Source organism: Ceratocystis lukuohia (assembly GCF_044167205.1).
Source record: "Ceratocystis lukuohia strain C4212 chromosome Unknown Supercontig9_pilon, whole genome shotgun sequence".
NCBI classification, from domain to species: Eukaryota; Fungi; Ascomycota; class Sordariomycetes; order Microascales; family Ceratocystidaceae; genus Ceratocystis; species Ceratocystis lukuohia.
In genome coordinates, this window is record NW_027263528.1 from 1,277,269 (window position 1) to 1,295,379 (window position 18,111).

General features: G+C 49.6%; 2 protein-coding genes across 2 annotated transcripts; one reads left to right on the top strand and one right to left on the bottom strand.

Moving 5' to 3' along the window:
* Window positions 1-10,059: 10,059 nt before the first annotated feature.
* Window positions 10,060-13,661, bottom strand: HOO65_090309 (Adenosine deaminase CECR1-A; the record flags this gene model as incomplete). The annotated part of the gene is made up of 5 exons (XM_071004433.1): window positions 10,060-10,986; window positions 11,114-11,787; window positions 11,888-12,186; window positions 12,838-13,411; window positions 13,610-13,661. 5 exons carry the CDS (start codon window positions 13,659-13,661, stop codon window positions 10,060-10,062), a joined length of 2,526 nt encoding a protein of 841 aa, XP_070856195.1.
* A 1,737-nt stretch (window positions 13,662-15,398) lies between these two features.
* HOO65_090310 (Secondary metabolism regulator LAE1) lies at window positions 15,399-17,046 on the top strand (the record flags this gene model as incomplete). Its single annotated transcript, XM_071004506.1, has 4 exons — window positions 15,399-15,673; window positions 15,832-15,911; window positions 16,033-16,297; window positions 16,404-17,046. The coding sequence occupies 4 exons, from the start codon at window positions 15,399-15,401 to the stop codon at window positions 17,044-17,046; spliced, it is 1,263 nt and encodes a 420-aa protein (XP_070856196.1).
* Window positions 17,047-18,111: the final 1,065 nt, after the last annotated feature.

An 18,111-nucleotide genomic window follows, 5' to 3' on the forward strand; every position in this document is an offset into this window, starting at 1 on the left:
AGATGATCTCGTCACCCACAGTCCAGCCCACAACCTTCGTCTCAGCGATTCTTTTCCCCTCCTCCTCCTCCTCCTCCTCCTCCTCCTCCTCCTCTCCTTCTTCCCTTCGCTCGCTCCCCGCGCCGCCCCCCCCCCCCCCCCAGGATCTGTTTGTGCTGGCTCCTCCCCCAGTTCCCTCTCTTCCGAGCGAGCAAACCTGGTCTCATCGACTTCTGCGATGAATCGGAATGCTAGAAGCTACCAAGCAGGCTTGATTGTCCTCCAAGACGCCTCATCTTGCTTCACCTGTACATTTGTATATGCGCCGGACTCTCCTCATCTTGAGATTGCCTGGTCGGTACTTCGCAGTTGGCATTTAATATGAAATCGGCTATGGCGCCTGCATGCATCTGTGTTTGATTTCACGCCTGAAGGCTCTCCCTCTCTCTCTCTGTCTCTCTGCCTTTCTGCCTCTCTTTCTTTTGCTTTTTTTCTTCCTTCTGTTGTCTTTCTTCTTTCTTCATTCCTGCCTGTCTTTCTCTTTCTCTTTCCCTTTCCCTTTCCCTTTCCCTTCCCTTGCTGTTCTCCATCTTCTTGGCTGCTGTTCATCTGGGATCGGGGAGTTTGCTATTAAGGTGCAGCTACGCATACCCCTCCACCAGCGAGCTATGCCAATATCTTACACATCTTAATATCTTACAGACACACCTTCTTAAATCCACTTCTTGAAACACCAGACACCCACCCTGCCTTACCCCCCCCCCTCCCCTTCTTCTCCCCCCAAATCGCCTCCTTGTTCTCACATTCGTTATACATGATTAAAATAAAATGAAAGTGAGCGATACGACAACAGACAACATATATGCTCTCACTTGTGTACATGTATGTGTGTAGGGCCAACAATACGCTGGTCTTTTCACTCACAGTCACACAAGTCTCTAGCCTGGATAGAACCTCTACACCATCACCCACTCTCGTACGGTACGCAGCCTTTCTTCTCTTGTTGTCTCCCCAACTCCCCAGTCAACAAACAACACCAGCCTAACAAAGACTTGGGAGCGGAGAGACAAAAAGGAAAACGTGCAGGCCAAGGATGATCACTAACAGAAAGAATATTGAGGCCCTGTTATACAAGTGTGGGCGGCAAGCTTTCCCACGTCTCACAAGACAGCCTGTTTGCGTTGTTTTTTGTATCTTCTTCCATCTTCTCTACTTCCTTTTTTATCCGTTTTGCTGCGAATGTACGATGTGTATATATGTCCTATTACAATGTGTGAGACGGCCGCGGTCTGGCACAGGGTTGCAGTGTGATTGTGCAATTGTGTATTGTGTATTTTATGGTGTGCATGTCGTGTACTGCATACTAGTGCAGTGCACAGGAAATTGCTTGGAGATGGCTCTCTTTCGCTTTGTATGTCTACTTGCACACATACGCTTGCTTGCTTGCTATTGTAGCCCACACACACACACAGACACACATCGCACATCGAACGAAAAGTCTAGTCCTGCCTGCAGCTCCGATAAGGCATACATCTATCTACACCTCTGCCCTATGATACGCCTCGTTTTACATAAAAATAGCCCGAGATGGAGACGTGAAGAAAGAAGGGGGAAGAAGGGACCTGCAAAAAGGGGGCGGCGGCGAATAACGACTGAGAGTTAGATAATGGGGGCCAAACAAATGCTGTCCAAGTTATTAGCTACTATTGTCCTGATCAAGATTTGTAGATAGAGTTATCGATTTGCCCCGAGATCCTAGCACGCGCCCACCCAGCAGAGCAGCAGCCAGCAGCTTGTTAAGGTCCAAGGCTAGGTATGCTAGTGCGGAATCTAGCAGCGCAAAGAAAAGGGAGAGGCAGAAGGCCATGAACCCGACCGACCCAGTCTAGCCTAGCCTAGCCTGCTTAGGAGAAAGAAGCAGGGCTGAGACAGCCCTCCGTCTTCTCTCCTCCCCTCCACCACACCCTCCTGTTTTTTCTTTCCCCTCCCATCATCTGGCTTGCCTCGTCTCGTCTTAGGTGCAGTGTTCTTTCTGTGTCTCAACTTGAGCCGATACTTATTTTATTTTTATCTATTTTATTTTTTTTTTTTCCCGGGCTTCCTTTTCTGCTCCACGCTTCTCCTCCTCCTCCTCCTCCTCCTCCTCCTCCAAGTCCAAGTCCAACTCCCACGTCCACGGACTACATAGAGCGACTGCTTCGTTTATTTTCTTCTTCTCGGAGACTTACTTCCTTTGACGTACTTGCGTATGTATGTACAGAACATTGGCTTCAACTTCTGCATGAGACATGGGCCAACTGGGCTGCGAAAAGACACACACACGTACAGAGGAACGCACTCCATGAGAAATGAAAACAAGGCAGGGCAAGGACAGCCAAGGACAGCCAAGGACAGCCTAGGACAAGGCTCGACAATGCAAGGGCCATCGGATCATGCTACATATTACATGTGGCGTTCTTTTGCTAATAAAGAGCGGTATGATATTGATCTTGGATCTCGATGTTGTGGTTTGTGGTTCTACGCAGACGCCCCCCCTTACATGCAGAGTAAATGGTCTGCGGGCCTTGGTATGCCGCTGTGCTATACATTTCCTCAGATAATAGGTAATATATGCGCACATATAGGACTAGATATACACAGCAGCGCCACAACATATAACAAACTCCCCTCCCTCTGCTCCTCATCATCCTTCTTCGCCCTGCCGCTTAGCTATAGCGGACAACCACAAGTTGCGTCTACGTCTGCAATTCCCCCTTTCTCTCTTTCCTTTTTTCCCCAAAGGGCCGAGCTTTTCTCCTGTGTTCCTCGCTCGTAGTTGCCGGCCGCCGGCAGTTTTTTCTGAGAGGGGAGAGGGCAGAGGGGGCTGCTGAAAACATCCTGCTAGCAATGTCCTGTTTGTTTTCCCTCCTATTTCTTCTGCTATCTCGAGTGGCCTCGAGTGTTTGCTTCTCCTGCCCGCACCAGCAATCAAATGCGGTTAGATCCGGGGTTAAGCCAACATGTTATTCAACCCTAACCAAGCGTCAACGGGTAACAGAACAACACAGACACCAGGCGGACTTCCTTTCGCTCCATAGCTTCCCGCAACTACTACAGACTTGGGGACACTTTGACATCGCCGTTCTACATAGTCTACATGGACTAGACTAGGTGGCAGGGATGAGAGAGGAAAGACGGGGCATATCGTCAAGTAGATCAGAAAGTTCGAAGAGGAGGGGGGGGGTAAGGAGAAGAGGGAGAAGCACGGGTATCGATAGAAACAGAGGCAGATACATATTCGGGCGTCTTAGCTGGTGCTGTATGCGAGAAAGAAGCATAAACAGGCAGAAGAGGCTAAATTTCCCGATAAAGCTCTTTGCGTCAATAGTCATAGCAGGAAAACGAGATGAACAGCTTAGACAGCAGAGAAGCCTAACCAAAGGGAGGGGTGACCTGTTCCATGGGTTTCTGGTGCTGGTGCTGGTGCTGGTGCTGGTGCTGGTGCTGGTGCTGGTGCTGGTGCTGGTGCTGGTGCTGGTACTGGTACTAGTGCTGCTGCTGCTGCTGCTGCTGCTGCCTTTCCGCATCTCCCTCTGGAATCTGCCATCTGGAAAGACTGATCCCTCTCCCTCCTTTGTGCCTTTAGCTCAACTAAGTCTAGACCTCTTTCCTTTTGCTGGCTCTCCGATTAGATCTTCTTTTTTTTTACACAGGGGAACCCAGGAGAGGAGGAGGGGGCCTGTCTGCTTATTGCTTATTATTACCTGTCTTTCTTGTTCTCTCTTTTTGCTCTTCCTCGCCGCTCCTCACAATGGACCTCTCCCTCGGGCTTTCAGACTTCCCGACCGGATCCCGGAGATAGAACTGCGCTTGGCGGGAAGAATGGGATTCACGATTGTATATGGCTCCAGTCTACTAGTAGCTAGCGCCCTCAAGTTTCCTTCGTGTTTCTTTGGCCTTTTATTTTATCTTATTTTGTTTTGGTTATGACCTTCATTGTGGCTTTGGCAAGGACACCAAGAAGGAGGGGAGGAGGGAGAAGAAGGAAGAAGGAGGGAGAAGGAGGAGTTCCGTCATGCCTGTTTATTCCTCCTTGATTTAATCGATTTTATCTCCTCGGCTCGGCCTCTCGTGCTTTCAAACTGGAGCTTGGCTCCGGCTCAAATTGAGATCGTCCTGGTGCCAAGAGAGCTTGACAACGATTTGTTGGTTCTTGTAAGCAGCAAGGCCAAACAAGGCAGAAGAACAAGTGTTGTGATGGAGGTTGAAGCTTAAGCTGAAGCTGAAGCTAAAGCTGAAGCTACTGGAGGGTGCCAGGCATTAGCACAGACCAAAACCAAGGGCTGGCGATACCGAGAAGAAACAGAAGGGAGAAAGAAAGCCCAAAGACACTTTGATCCGTATATCCCCATGGCAGCAGCAATACACGCGTCCACAGCAGCAGTGCTTCCTTTTCCTTTTCGTTACACCATATCTTGTCTGCAGGAGGGGATACTGACCCTAGGGTTATTACACGCACTTACACGCAAACTCTAGGGTTACCAGGCCGGCCCCCTTTTCCTTCTCTTACATGATGTGCATGTATTTATTACCCATTGTTTATGTAGCCCTTCCTTCCTCCCTCAACTTGGCGGACTGCATTTGCTAGTAATCTTGACGTGACATTTTCCCCCGCAGATCACACACGCAGGCCAGATAGCGGTTCGTGATTCTCAGCCGGCTTAGGAAGCGACCGGTTTGATGAGCAGTTTTATGTACACTTGTTATGCCTGGTTAGTGCGAGCAAGAGGCACTTGGGGAGAAGGAGTTGGGAAAGAAGCTTTGTCTTGCTCCCCTCTTGTGTTTCTCTTTTGTTCCCCTCCCAAGGAACTGGCTCTAGGGCCAATCGACCAACCTGCCCAAGACAAAACAAGCGAGCGAGACCGAAGGCTTGGTGGGTTGATGGTTGGGACTGCTCGCTCCCTATTTCATTCCACATGTTCTTTTCTTCCTTTTCCCTTCTTCCCTTCTTCTTTCCCTTGCCCTTTGCTCACTAGGTTCTAGACCTCTGTCCAGAAGACCAGAAAAAGAGGGGCCAGCCAGACGAAAACAAGCAGCCAAGCAATCTTCTCTCTTGGCGGCTTGCTTGTCTCTGCGGGCCAAGGAGGCTTTTATTTGGTCGGCCATTTTTCGTCCTAGTTGCTGTTGGCCTACGAACCTACGCAGCTCGCAGTACAGAACGCTATAGCGTTTGTTGATCGGACTGGCAACACCCGGCTTCCGACTTGGGAAGAGAGGGAAGGAAAGACAAGGAAGCAGGGGTGGGAGGGGAGCGAGGAAAAACAACATGCTGATCTTTTTACTTGATGCACATGTGAATCTCGGCTTAGCTGAACAGCGCTATGTGGTGGAGATAAGAACAGGAAATAAGATGACAAGAGCCAAGGAATGGAAGACTTGATTGGGGATGACGAGAAGGGGCTGGTGGCTAAGCCAAGTGAAGACAAGTGAAATTGACTCTAGATCTAACTTCGTTCGGGCTGAGACTGAGACTTGAAGAGTCGATCGAAAGGCAGGCTAGAAATCTCAGAAGCTGTCGTTCGTTCAGGTGTTGGGTTGGTGTTTACCTATAATCTGTAACAGGCCCTAGGGCTCTGGCCTGCCCCCTCTTGCCTCATGTTCCCTTTTTTCTTTCTATTTTTCCTTTTTCTTTTTTTATTCTTCTTTTTGCGTCTACGTCTCTAGGGTTGTATTGCATCATTACTCATCATTACAAAATTGCTCTCCCGTAAACTATTGCTACTAGCTTATTCTCCTTAGTGTCCAGGAAGAAAGGAAGGAGAAGGACAGGCACAGCTCAGCTTAGCATCAGAGGCTTGAGGGTCTATCCCTCCACTCTCTCAACCTGTAATTTAGTGTGCTGACGATTTAGATTCCGATGCCGATTTCTGTCGATGTTATGAGATCCAAGAGAAGCACAACGCAACATGGGACAATAGGAGGCGATGGTGGAGGAAATGGAGGAAGACTTGCCCTCCGCCATTTTCTTCTCTCGCTCAAAAACTTGTAACGTGCTCAAAGATGCATATGCATATTGATCATCATGCGCCCCCAGCCCCTCGTACTTACTCACGCCCTATTGACGAGGAATATACTCGTCCGAGTTTCCATCTTCTCTATAGTCTGGCCTATAACAGAGACAGCCCTAAACAAGGCATGCCAAGGAAAGCTGATGGCTTGGGGAGAGGGGGGGGTGGGGGGGGAACAGCAGCAGCAGACGTTTAGTGACAAAGGGCTATCGAACAACACTGGACTTCAACCTACATAGCAAAAGTCACATACAGCTACGACCTTCACAGGTTATGTTTCGAAAATGACAGGGGATGTAAGCAGCAATACTCCCAACCAGATAGTAGTAACATGGCTCGTGCCACAGGCCTCTGTCAGCTCAAGCTCGGGCTTCGGCGGGTGGACCACTCAGACCTAGAGCAGAGCAGAGGGGGAAGGAATACATTCCACTAGATCAGGATTATTTCATGACGAAGCCATCAAATTTAAGGCAGCCAGGAGAAAGAGAAGCAGTCGAAAAATCAAGAAAGAAACAAGAAAAAGCCCCTCAGACCAAAGAGGGTGACGCAAGATTGGAGATTGCATGACCAAATAGAAAGGAGAAAAAGGAAGAAAGTAAGGAGCCCCCTTGCTTCCCATCTCGATTCTTGCACCTGCTTAGGCTAATACATTGATCGTCATAATCTATTCCTCTCTCCGTCCTCATCCCCATTATCATTCCCCTTGCTCTTCCTCCAAAGACGATCAAGATCCCATCAACAGGCTGACACAAAGCCGTTGCTGCTACAGAATGCCATCTCGTCTTCGTCTTGGTACTTTCTTAGCCTAGCCCTTCAACCTTGACACTATTGGCAGTCGCGCCGGGGGGCTCTAGCTCTCTTTAAATTGAGGACCAGAAGACGAAACACTGCGGCGGCAACAGGAGAGACGGCCTACATAGACTTACCCCCTCCTGTCGCCTCTCCTCCCTTGGCCCCCTCGGAACGAAGAAAAAGAAGAAGAAAAAATAAAAAATAAAATAAAAAAGAAAAGAGTCCAAGGCACCATCTACCTACCTGACTGGTCCTAGCTTGCAAAAGAAAAGGCACTAAAGCTACGAACCGAGGCAAAGCCCGACAGAACGGTTTCACTCAAAGAAGGCAGAAAGAGCGCTTACTGAGTGTGGGAGCATGAGAGAGAAAGAGAGAGACACACACACCCAGGCTTGAGGACGGCTAGGAAATCGAAAGCGCGAAGTGACGACCCTAGGAGAAAAAAAGGAAATCGCCCGAGTACAGGGTTAAATTACACGAAGGAACCCTAAGTCTGCCAGATGCTAACGCCCTAGCAAATGCGGAAAGCTTGCTGTTTTTAGACTAGCGCACCTACCTCATGAAGGAGGGGTTTTTGTGTGACCCGAGATCGAGATCCGGACTTAGCCCTGGTTTTCTTCTTCATTTCGTTCTTTCCTTTTTTTTCTTCGAGTCCGGCAGAAAAAAAAGTACGGAAGGCAAGAGCCAAAAACAGGGACAGAGGAGGAAACTACCAACAGGAGGACTAAAAGCCTGTCGTTATCTCGACCCCTTTAATCTTCGCCTCTTCTCTCTTCTCTCTTCCCCAAAAGGCCTGATCCGAGCCGTCTTCGAATGGTTGACCTTTCAACCCGCCATCCCCGGAGGAGCTTCAGCGGGTCCCCAAACACGATCAGCCAATCAGGCGCCCTAAGCCTCCCATAGTCAGCGGTTCTTTGGGCTGTAATACTGTGATATCACTGTGACTTGATATGGGGGCTTATGAGCTTATGTTATTATTGCTGTATCTTGTGTGAGAGAATGGGCCATCACCGCTTGTCGGGGCAGCTTTAAGCGGCTGGGCTCCGTTTCCCTATGCGTCTGTCCAGAGCCACAAAAAGAGCATGTGTCTGGCTATCCTCTGCGTTGCGAGCGAACAGCAAGAATGAGAGACTGGGTAGTCGCCTAGTGTCATCGATAGGCAGCAGGAGGGCAATACAAAATAGCAAAAGCATAAAAATAAAGTCTTTTTGAGACTGCTGACGTTATTGGTAGGTGTATCGATGGGCGGTCAATAAATTGCAGCCCTGACGCCTGACACGGCCCTGTCGCCTTTCCTACCTTCTTATCTTCCTAGATCTATGGAACAGAGCTCAAACATGCTATGCTATGTATGTACATCTGCATGGAGGTTTATGGGCAGGGAGGATAAGCAGGGCATATGGCGGACATTAATAAATGTATCGATGTTACTATCAAAGTACTCCGCTTGCAGATATAATGTCATGGGAGCCAAGTACGATGCAACCTGCAGTGGCTCTGAATGCCTGGGCTGTTGAATGGCCGGTGAAAAAAAAGGAGGCCAGAGTGCGGGAGGGAAAACATGTCTGGTGACAATAGAAAGGAACAGCCAAAGCCTGACCAACCCAGCACAGTACCTGGGACTTACGTATACTTTGCGGGCCTTTGTTACCTGATCTGCCCTACGGGAAGCCTCGCATCGTCTCGTTCCTGACTTTCCTTCTTTCCGTCCACCCTCCTGCCCCATCCCATCCTTTATATTGCCTGGCTCAGCACCCAGCCCAATGTAAATAGTCTAATTTGATTCTGTGGCTGCACCCCATGCTCTACTTCTGTAATAATATTTGGCTGGCGTATATGCAACCAAGTAAATGCGTCCTATTGCAATTGAATCTAGGTTCCTGTTTAGGGGGGCGTGATGTCATATGAAGCCAGAGATCTCTCTTCTCCCCTCTTTGGCGGACAGTGCTGTCGGTTCGCTGTCTTTTCCTATCCCGTGTCTTGGGCCCTTGGCTTCTAGCCACCTACCCCCTCTCACCCGATATAGATGGGGGCATTTGCTTCGGGACTGCCCTTTGCTTTCAGCTATATCGAGAACTGACGACGGCTAGTCATCTTACAAATGAATGGGCATTTGTTACGTATTGTGAACCGATGCGGAATATAAACAGCAGCCTATGCCGGTAAATTCCCACCCTCCAAGGCACCCTTCTAGTATCCTATAGCACTTCCCACTACCCTCCACTACCCTCAAATGACGCCCGCTAGCCAACCCCATAGGTCCCGCTAAAACCTTCTACCCTGATGATAGTTGGTCACATGGCTGTCTTTGGAAACCCATGAGACAAATGGCGGCCAAACACAAAGGCGGAATAGCAGGCTCGATGGCAGACAGAGGATTGTTTAGGGCTGGGTCTAGAAGCCGTGTTAATTGGCCATAGGGGCGTAGTCGATTGAAGTGGCGAGGAAGAAGACGCAGGCCGATAGGCCAGAATACGAGGGTCGTAAGTGATGGTGGCGATTCATCGGCTCGTAGTGGTGGGGACAAAACGTACAAGTCTCTGTGACTATGGCGTAAAAGAAGCAAGGCTACGCTGCAAGAAACAAGGTCTATGAGATTGAATTTAGGTCATTAGTCACCCCTCCTCCCCCCTTGCCACCATCGAGAAGACTCACCTAACAGCAAGGACTTGCCATTTCCGAAGGGTAGACCGCACTTTCACGGGCTGGCACACACCTACTTATGTTACGTTGTATGTTGGTGATGTCGCTTATCTCGTCTTAGCACCCAATTAGACCTTATGGACCACGTCCGAGGAAAAGCTAGCAGGCCGACCGGCCTACTAGAGTTTCCATGTATGCATACAGAAAGGGCTTTGGTTGGCTGCTTCTTTGTTCGCTTGAGGCTGGTTGTGGAGTAGAGTTAGAAAACTTTGCCTCCACGGATTGCGTGCGTGGAAAGGAACGGCCGGCGTGTGCAAATATCAAGTAAGACAAAACACACTTCATATATACGCACTTCCACTCTTATCCCCACCACCATTGCCATAATCGCACCAGCCAACGCACTGTTTGTGCCCAAGTATCCTTGCACACGAGTCCCTCCAAGTATGCATGCATGCATGGGTCTTTGTGTGTTTGCATCGTTTCTAATTATATGTTCACCATCAATGGTAGGATACACCTTGGCGAGGTGGCATGGGCTGCTCCCTTCTCGTCGCCCTCGGCCTAGTGGCCACTTGGCGAGCAACAATTCATCCTGCTAATTGCTTTTTCCTGACTCCTCGTTCTCCTCGTCGCCATACTCAGTTACTACCCACAGGCAAAACTCCTCCCACTTGACCCTCCATTCCTTTAGGCGCCTTGATTTTTCGCCCTTGCCGAGGCTGGCCTCCTTGATGTCGGCCATCCATTCCTCGTTGTTTTGATCCTCGAATACAGACCAGCGCACGCTGTTTTCTGCAAGCGAGCCCAAGCCTGCTAGCCCAAGATTGTCCCAGCCTTGGACGGCCTGCCAAAAATCGTGTGACATTCCTGCATGCTCCTGGCCCAGCATAGCTGGGTCGTCATTGCATAGCGAACAGGCAATGCCTTGGGCAAGAAGCGCTGGTAATGGATGTGACATGATGCTGCTACAAAGCCGTAGGACTTCGTTGCTGATAGGACACGATTCTATGAGAATACGCTTGTCACGGACCATTTGTGTGAGGAGAGGATGCTTGTAGAGGGAAAACCCGTGGCCAATGCGCCGTGTGCCGAGAAGAATGGCGTCAAAGATGTTTTTGTCTGTGTCATTTCCATCCCCGAGAGTCTCCCCGGCGTGGAAGAAAAACGGGATTTCGAGGCCTTCCAAGGCACACTGCTTGCGGAACCAAAAGAGCTCTGGGAGCAAATCTTTTAGGGTTCGTCCGCGGTCCTCGGGGCCTACAAGATCAAAGCCAGCGATCAGGTGGGGAAAGGCAAGTTTCTGTATGATACATTGCTCCATTGCATGCGTGATGCTGCGGGAATCAAAGCTACGCACTGTTGTCGAAATGAGACGGATGCCCCAAAACGATGGGTTCGCTGCCTTGAATTTAGCTACTTCCTCATCGATAGTTTGCAGAAAACAAGTGTGATCGCTTTCTGGCGTCTCGCTCTTGTCTCGGTAGTATTGGCGTGGCCATACGTATCTAAAGGAATAAGAAGGCTATTGTGTTAGTAGAGCGTGAATACGACCCGACCCGTAACAGATGTGATAGCTGTGTTGATGCTGATGCTGCAATGAAACATATCTCCTTCACGTACTATCCGTACCTAAACTCGGCCCAGCTTACCCCATCTTCATGGAGCTGGGATAGCAGCTTTTGCATAAAGATTCGCGTCATTGGCTCGTAGTGCAGTATCTGACCGGCCACCATGAAGCAATTAGCAAACTTGGTCCAGATATGGTCAACACCACGGAATTGCTCCTCCGAGTCTGTGGTTGAAATTGTGCATCTGGTCTTGAGCCACCGTGTAAAGCCATCGCGGCCGCCGTTTGGATAGCTATCGGCGGCTTGGACAAGGGGCACAAACTGGTTTGGCGTGTACTCGGAGCCCCATATTTCTGGGCCGCTCAGGTCCGATGTTTTGCGCCAGCGGAAATGAAGCGCTGCGTTTTCACGGCTGCTTGCGCTGTTAAGCCCTGGCTGGTCGGTGGCCATGTGCATCCCGGGAAGTCCCAGCAAGGCCTCAAAAAGATAGTCGAAGTCAACAGTGGCATCCAAATGCGCATGTAGAAGGGCGCCTTTGGGCAGGCGGCGGATAATGTTCCAGAGCTTCGTCTCTTCCATGCGGGCTTTGGCGTGGGTGAACATCATGCCAGGATAGTACGGCAGCCGCTCGGACTGGGCTAGGGCATCTTCTTTAGCTGGTGTCCAAACCGTGGCCTGTTCAGCTGCACGAATACGATCAACAATAGCACAGGCTTTGAGGCCGATAGGAGACAGGGCAGCACGGAAGGCAGCATCTATTTTTGGGGTTAGCGATCATCTGGCTAGACTGGGGACGATAGCCCGCATGAGAAGGGACTGTCTTGTTCACTGTTTTGCTGTCTGTATATTTCTTACCGCTTCGTTGCTTTTGCTCCTGTTGGATGAGGGCTTCGCGGCCTTTGAGGTACTGAACCATGAAGGGGTCTTCAGGACGAGGGAGCTCGTCCTTTATTTCAGACCATTCATCATCTGTGTAGGGGGTCACCATAGCGAAGAGAGGCACGGGCACGGGCACGGGATGTGGGCTATCGAGGGGATGAGCAGGCAATGGCAGGATAAAGAAGCAGATAAGGCTGAAATCAGGTCTATTACCAAGGCTGAGAGGCAGCCTGATTGGAAAGAGAGCTTTGAAGAAAAGGGAAGGAGGCACGAGGCTGCGAGAAGTTAGGAAATAGAGCGAAGCAAGGCTACGTTCCCGAAGGGCATTTGGCACTCAGTAAATGATGTTACCAAGATTTGATTGGCTAGCGAGACTGAGCCCCGCGAACGAATGATTTAATAGGGCGGTCTTTAGAGGCGGAAGGCAAAAAGATACATACAGAAAGTGACAGATAATGAGGAGGAAGAATGCAATGGAAAAAGACAGAAAAAAAAAGGGAAAATAGAGAGACAGGATTAGATTAGACTTGAGCGTAAACCGTAGAAAAAAAAAACGGCATGTTCAGCTCTTCGTGGATTTATACGATCACCATAATCGATGCTCTGGCAAAGCTCCTCTAAAGACACCCGGATAAGTCCCCGAGAGCGCAAGCTACCGCCGATAGCGACGGAATTTCGGCAATGTTAGAGAATATTCCCCGGTCATGGGGGGCAAAGCGCTATAGCCCCGATTCGTATAAGTTACTATTGGGGAGGGCGAGACAGGGTTGTCCTGTTGCTGTCAGTAAGTTCTTAGTTATTACGGTTCATTGTTCGGCTGTTCGCTTGTTCGTTAGGGGACTGTTGGCTTTTTGTCTAGGCTAAATCAACTTTATTAGGCTAAGAATAGAGGAGTGCAGGACAGGAAGGAACAAATCGTAGCTCACTGACCCTCTACAGCTGCAGCTCCTCTCGCTTCCGGAGTTCCTCTTTCTCCAGCTAGCAGCGGATCGTCCAACGTAAGCGAGCCTTCCGTCTCTCTTCCCTCAAGAGTCACAGAGGCTACTCCCAGGCCAATAGCCGATGCAGCAGCAACCAGCATTCCGCTAATGAACCACCACGCCGCACTATCCATTTTCCACCCTGGCACTTTGAACATGCTGGCATTCACCAGTAGATATTCCACCATGGAGACGCTCCATAACTGCAGCGATGCGGCTATAATCAGGCCTGGGACGAGTATTTTCCATCCAACCTCACGGCGCTTCGGCGGGCCCACAGCCACAATCAGCGCACACACCACCATGACCAGCAAAACTATCTCGGCTAGGTAAGCGATGAACCCCAGAGTGCGCCACGCGGTACAGAAGCCTTCTCTATCCCCCTCACACACTGTCGGGGTTGGGAAGGGCTGGCACGGTTCGGCTTGGTTGTTGGAGCAGCTGCGGTACAGGCCGACGGAGAGGTGGAGTCGCTCGCCGGCCGCTGTCGTAACGCTGTAGGAGGCCCAGCTAGGGGAGACTATGGCGATTAAAACCATGCCTGTCGCTGTCATGGGGGGAAGGAGATAAGGGGAGAAAAGATGTTAGCGTTAGTTTATGGAGGGGGTTGATTTACTCGTGGGGTCGGGGTCGGGGTCGGGGTCGAGGAAGGCTAGGCTGCTAGGCTGCTAGGCTGCTAGACTGAGGCGTTGTTGTGAAGGGCATGAGCATGACGTACCCGCCAAGATTACGGCAAAAGCGATCTTGTAAACAAGCTGAAGAGTTACCATGATGGAGGCGGACGAGCCTTTTGGCGATGGCAGGAAATAGAGGATGGAAGGTTGTAACGATGATTGTGAGGCGAGCGTCGAGGGTTATATTTAATTGTGCTTTTTTACAGATGAGCAATGGTGACTGAGCTATTTAAACACACGTCTTGCTCGTGTCCGTTTGGTTTGCTAGCGTAAACGACTGCAATTTTCTTGTGGAGGGTTGGGGCTTGTTGAGGGTAAGGAAAGCTTTATATTTCTTGGTGCTTGTGCTTAGCCGTCCTAGGGAGGCTGACATCATAATTGTCTCGCTTCAGCGGCTGCTAACGCTTTCACTAGTAAATATGCATGTGGGCTGTTAGTATACCATCATATGACTTATTGCCCCAATAACCCTAACTAGGGTCATAGTATCTCCAGGGTTTGTAACTTGGACACTCCCTCGAATGCAAGACGGCGGGTTTGTAGGTTTTGCCGACATTTTGCCGACAGTTGTGACGTACCAGCTCACGCTCATATCGCTGCCGCTGCCGGACTGCTTATCACATATGGTAGCATGGATTATGTGTAGCATTTCTCATGCATACCACTGCGCTGCTCCCTGGGATTCTCATGCTCTCCGCCTTTTTCGTAGGCCCACGCGGTCCTGTTGGCGCTGCTGACTTTAGCATGCTATCAAATCTGTACTGCGCCATATCCTGCAGGATAGCACGTACAGCACATAGTAACAAGTCTTATCGCCGCGCTCTGACCGACAACCAAATGTTGGTTAGAGCCGAAAATTTATCCCAAATCCCAGCCTGCTGGTATTTCCGCCATGAGATCTTGGACCAGGAGAGGAGCGGCAGTTGATTGGGTGCCGCCTAGAAGTCTAATGTGACGTTTCCTGTCTGAAGCTTATCGTTCATGGCTGTCCTCTCGATGCAGACATTGGCACATAGATAGTACCCATGCCAACTCCTTTTTCTCCCTGTCTTGACTTGCCCTCCCGCGGCGCATCGTGAGACTTGCATTGTATGGTGCAAAATACAAGCATGCCTGCCTAGTACAGCTGCATGTATAATGCTATAGGTGATCTGCAGGCCGTACCGCACAAGCTCCCTAACACCGCTCTTTACAGCTCCGCATAGGATTGGACTGGACAAGGAAGTTTTGATTAGAACGAAAAGAGGGGGAGACCCGAAAAACAGGGCCTCCTAATATGCCACTGACAACGCGGCCCAACCTGTGGCAGCGTTGGGATTGAAGAATATTTGACACATTGGTTTCTTTTTTTACCCTGGGGGCCGTTTTCTTTTTCCCGAGAATCTGGGCAGAGACAAGCCTTCTCTCTAGAAACATAGAGTAAAGTCCATTTTTGGCTTTGCTTTTTCTGGCTTGTCCTAAAACTTGAATTTCTCCAAGTAATTAGCTTACTGGTAAACCGGTGAGTGGGCTACCAAGTTCGAGAGCTGATCTTACATAATGCCATGGCATGGGCAGCCAGTTGACGACAAATATGTATGGATATGCACATAATATGCACTGACAAATAGCCCGGGTTTTCTGTTGTTTAGTCTTGTCGTCGAAAGGAAACCTAGGTCCCCTCGATTCTTGTTGGGGTTTTTAAACTTCTTGCTTGTCTACACGGGGTGTCGTATCTCCCGCAATTTCGTCTGTCTCGGCCTACAAGCAAATTGACAGATGAGCAGAAACACGGACGGACTAACAGAACCTGTTATTATACAACCATTTGCTCTTAGCAATCTCTTTTTAATGATGTCGCGATTTGTGCGCCTCCCTCGACGCAATAGACCGCCAGGCCAGTCTTCTAGGACAAGTAGCACAGGCCCCAGTACCAGCAGTACACCGCCTGAAAACACAAGCCTTCGCGAGGAGACTGAAAACTGTTGCACGTTCGACTTTACCTTTGACTCAGAGCCGGTATGGGGCACCAGCAAGGGATTTCGGACATTTCCATCCAGCGGGAACTTCCTCAAGCTTGACAGCATGGATGGACCACCGGTACACACCCCTCCACCACTAGGCATCTTGTAAGACGAAAGCTGAAGCGAGCTGTGTACATACTAACCTCTTTTCTTGCCTTGCGCATGGTAGATTCACCCATACTCTGACATTGCGTGAGCACTCATCCGCTGGGGCCTCTTGGCTTGGTGATCAAGACACTAATATCATGTCGATGGTTGGATAGAGATTCGAAATCCTTGACCGAAAGTACGCTCGATTTTCCCGAGGAGTTTGGCCGCACATATACTGCTTTCCGGCCTGGATGTAAGTACTTTTTGGGGGGGGTTTTTTCTACAGATTCATTCTTGGCCCCCCTATGTCTCACCTCACCGGCCTACAGAGTTGTGCCGATAGCATACATAATATACTTACACAACAGCTACAGCCTACCCGTACCCCAACGACTTGATGGAATCACAGCGTCTAAATGAGCAATACCACATCCTAAACAAGGTGTCTGGGCGGCTTCATTTTGCGCCCTGGAGCCAGAGGAACCCGCCTAGAAATGTGATGGATATTGCAACAGGTACAGGCTTGTGGGCTATGGACATTGCCGACTTGTATCCAGAAGCCCAAGTACAGGGAAACGACTTGTCACCTATACAGTCGCAGCATGTGCCACCTAATCTGCACTTTTTTGTTGAAGATGCGTAAGTTTCGAATATGGCACCTACACAGCACTACGCCACGCCATACAGAAGCTTGGCTTGACGCAGAAAATGAAAGAAGTCATCAATCATACATTGCTAACATGAGACGGAGTCTCCCCTCTCCCTCCCCCTCGCCTCTTAGAGAAGAAGAATGGCAGTTCACCACCCCTTTTGACTACATCCACACACGGTGTTGCCTGGGGGCGTTCCAAGACTTTAAGAAGAACATCATCTGTCAAGCGTTTGAGAACTTGTGCCCTGGCGGGTGGCTCGAAAGCCAAGAAATCCAACACCGGGCTTTCTGCGATGACGACACGCTTTCTCCGGATTCGCCACTGCTCGTGTGGGCCCGCGAGCTCCAAGAGGCTAGCGAGGCCATAAATCGGCAGTTAGTTGTTGCGCCGCATCTACGTCAATGGTACGAAGAGGCTGGCTTTGTCGATGTGAAGGAGATTGTGTACAAAGTCCCGCTCAATCCCTGGCCACAAGACGCCCAATACAAGGAAATTGGCCGGAGATGGGAGCGCATATTGCTTGACGGCATGAGCGGGTTTTCCCTAGCGCTATTCAATCGCTACTTTGGACGCAGCAGAGAGGAGATTGAGGCGCAACTTGTACCAGTGCGTAGAGATATCAGCAATCCAAATATCCACGCCTACCAAAAGTACCACATGGTCATTGGGCGCAAGCCGTTCGAGGGGGAGACTTCCATGCCTGTGGAACAGAGATCAGGGATGGAGGAAAGATAGATGAGGCCGATGTGGCAATGGAAAGCGGGGGGTTTTAACTAATATAGTGTCGCACGGCCTGGCTATTGCGTCTTGGCTTCGACACGGCGGTATTTTTGTTGCCTGGTTATTAAAATTAGCGTATTGGAATTGATGGTGGCCTTACTGAAGAGTGCATTGTTGCCTCTAATTTTCGCTTTCACGAGAATCAACACTACGCTAAGGAATTGACGCAGTGCTGAGTGTTAGAGCTCATGAGCCTGCAGAAGGACATTGTGAATATCGTATGGAAAAAACGTGGCTTGAGATGAGCCATGCTGTTCTAGTAATACTTGGAATTGGTCTACTTCTTGCTATGTGCTGCAGAGAATAAAGCATTTGTCATTTATTACTCATCACTTGTATTGTGGAGAACCTACCTCTAGCCGGAATAACACTGGGTAAACTCTGATATAAAGTGCATTACATGGATCTTGACTTCTTTATAAAACAATATCTCACAGATACCGCCCTAGGCGTTGGATTTAGCTTGTTGCGTCGGGGGAGGGATTCTTGATAGGATATTCCGACGCCGACTACGCGAACTCTAAAGACGGGAAGTCGGTATCTGGCACGGCATTCACACTAGCCGGTGGCCCAATAAAATGGAAAGCTCAGAAGCAAAGAAGCGTAGCCACCCTGGCAGATGGGCTGACGAAACTACCAAGCTTTGCCAAGTCCAACAAATTCAGATCATAGATACACATCTGTATACCTACCCAACAACAGCAATAGTGTTGGTTCTGGGGGAGTGTTGTGGAGAGTCTACCTCTAAGTACACTGATATAAAATGTACGGCACATAACATACTTCACAAGCGAGTGCCGCATTGTTCTCAGCCTTCAAGATAGGAATACAAACAAGCACGCAATAAACGCATCTGAGCAATTAAATTTGACTGCTATCTTCTTCTGTGGTTACCCCAATAACAGTTCGACATGTTCTTCTACTATGAACGGGCTTTCCTTTAATCGCGCTGACCTATCTCGGCCACCAGTTCTTGGCAATACTGCCTATATCTACACATTGACATCCCTTTGATCAATA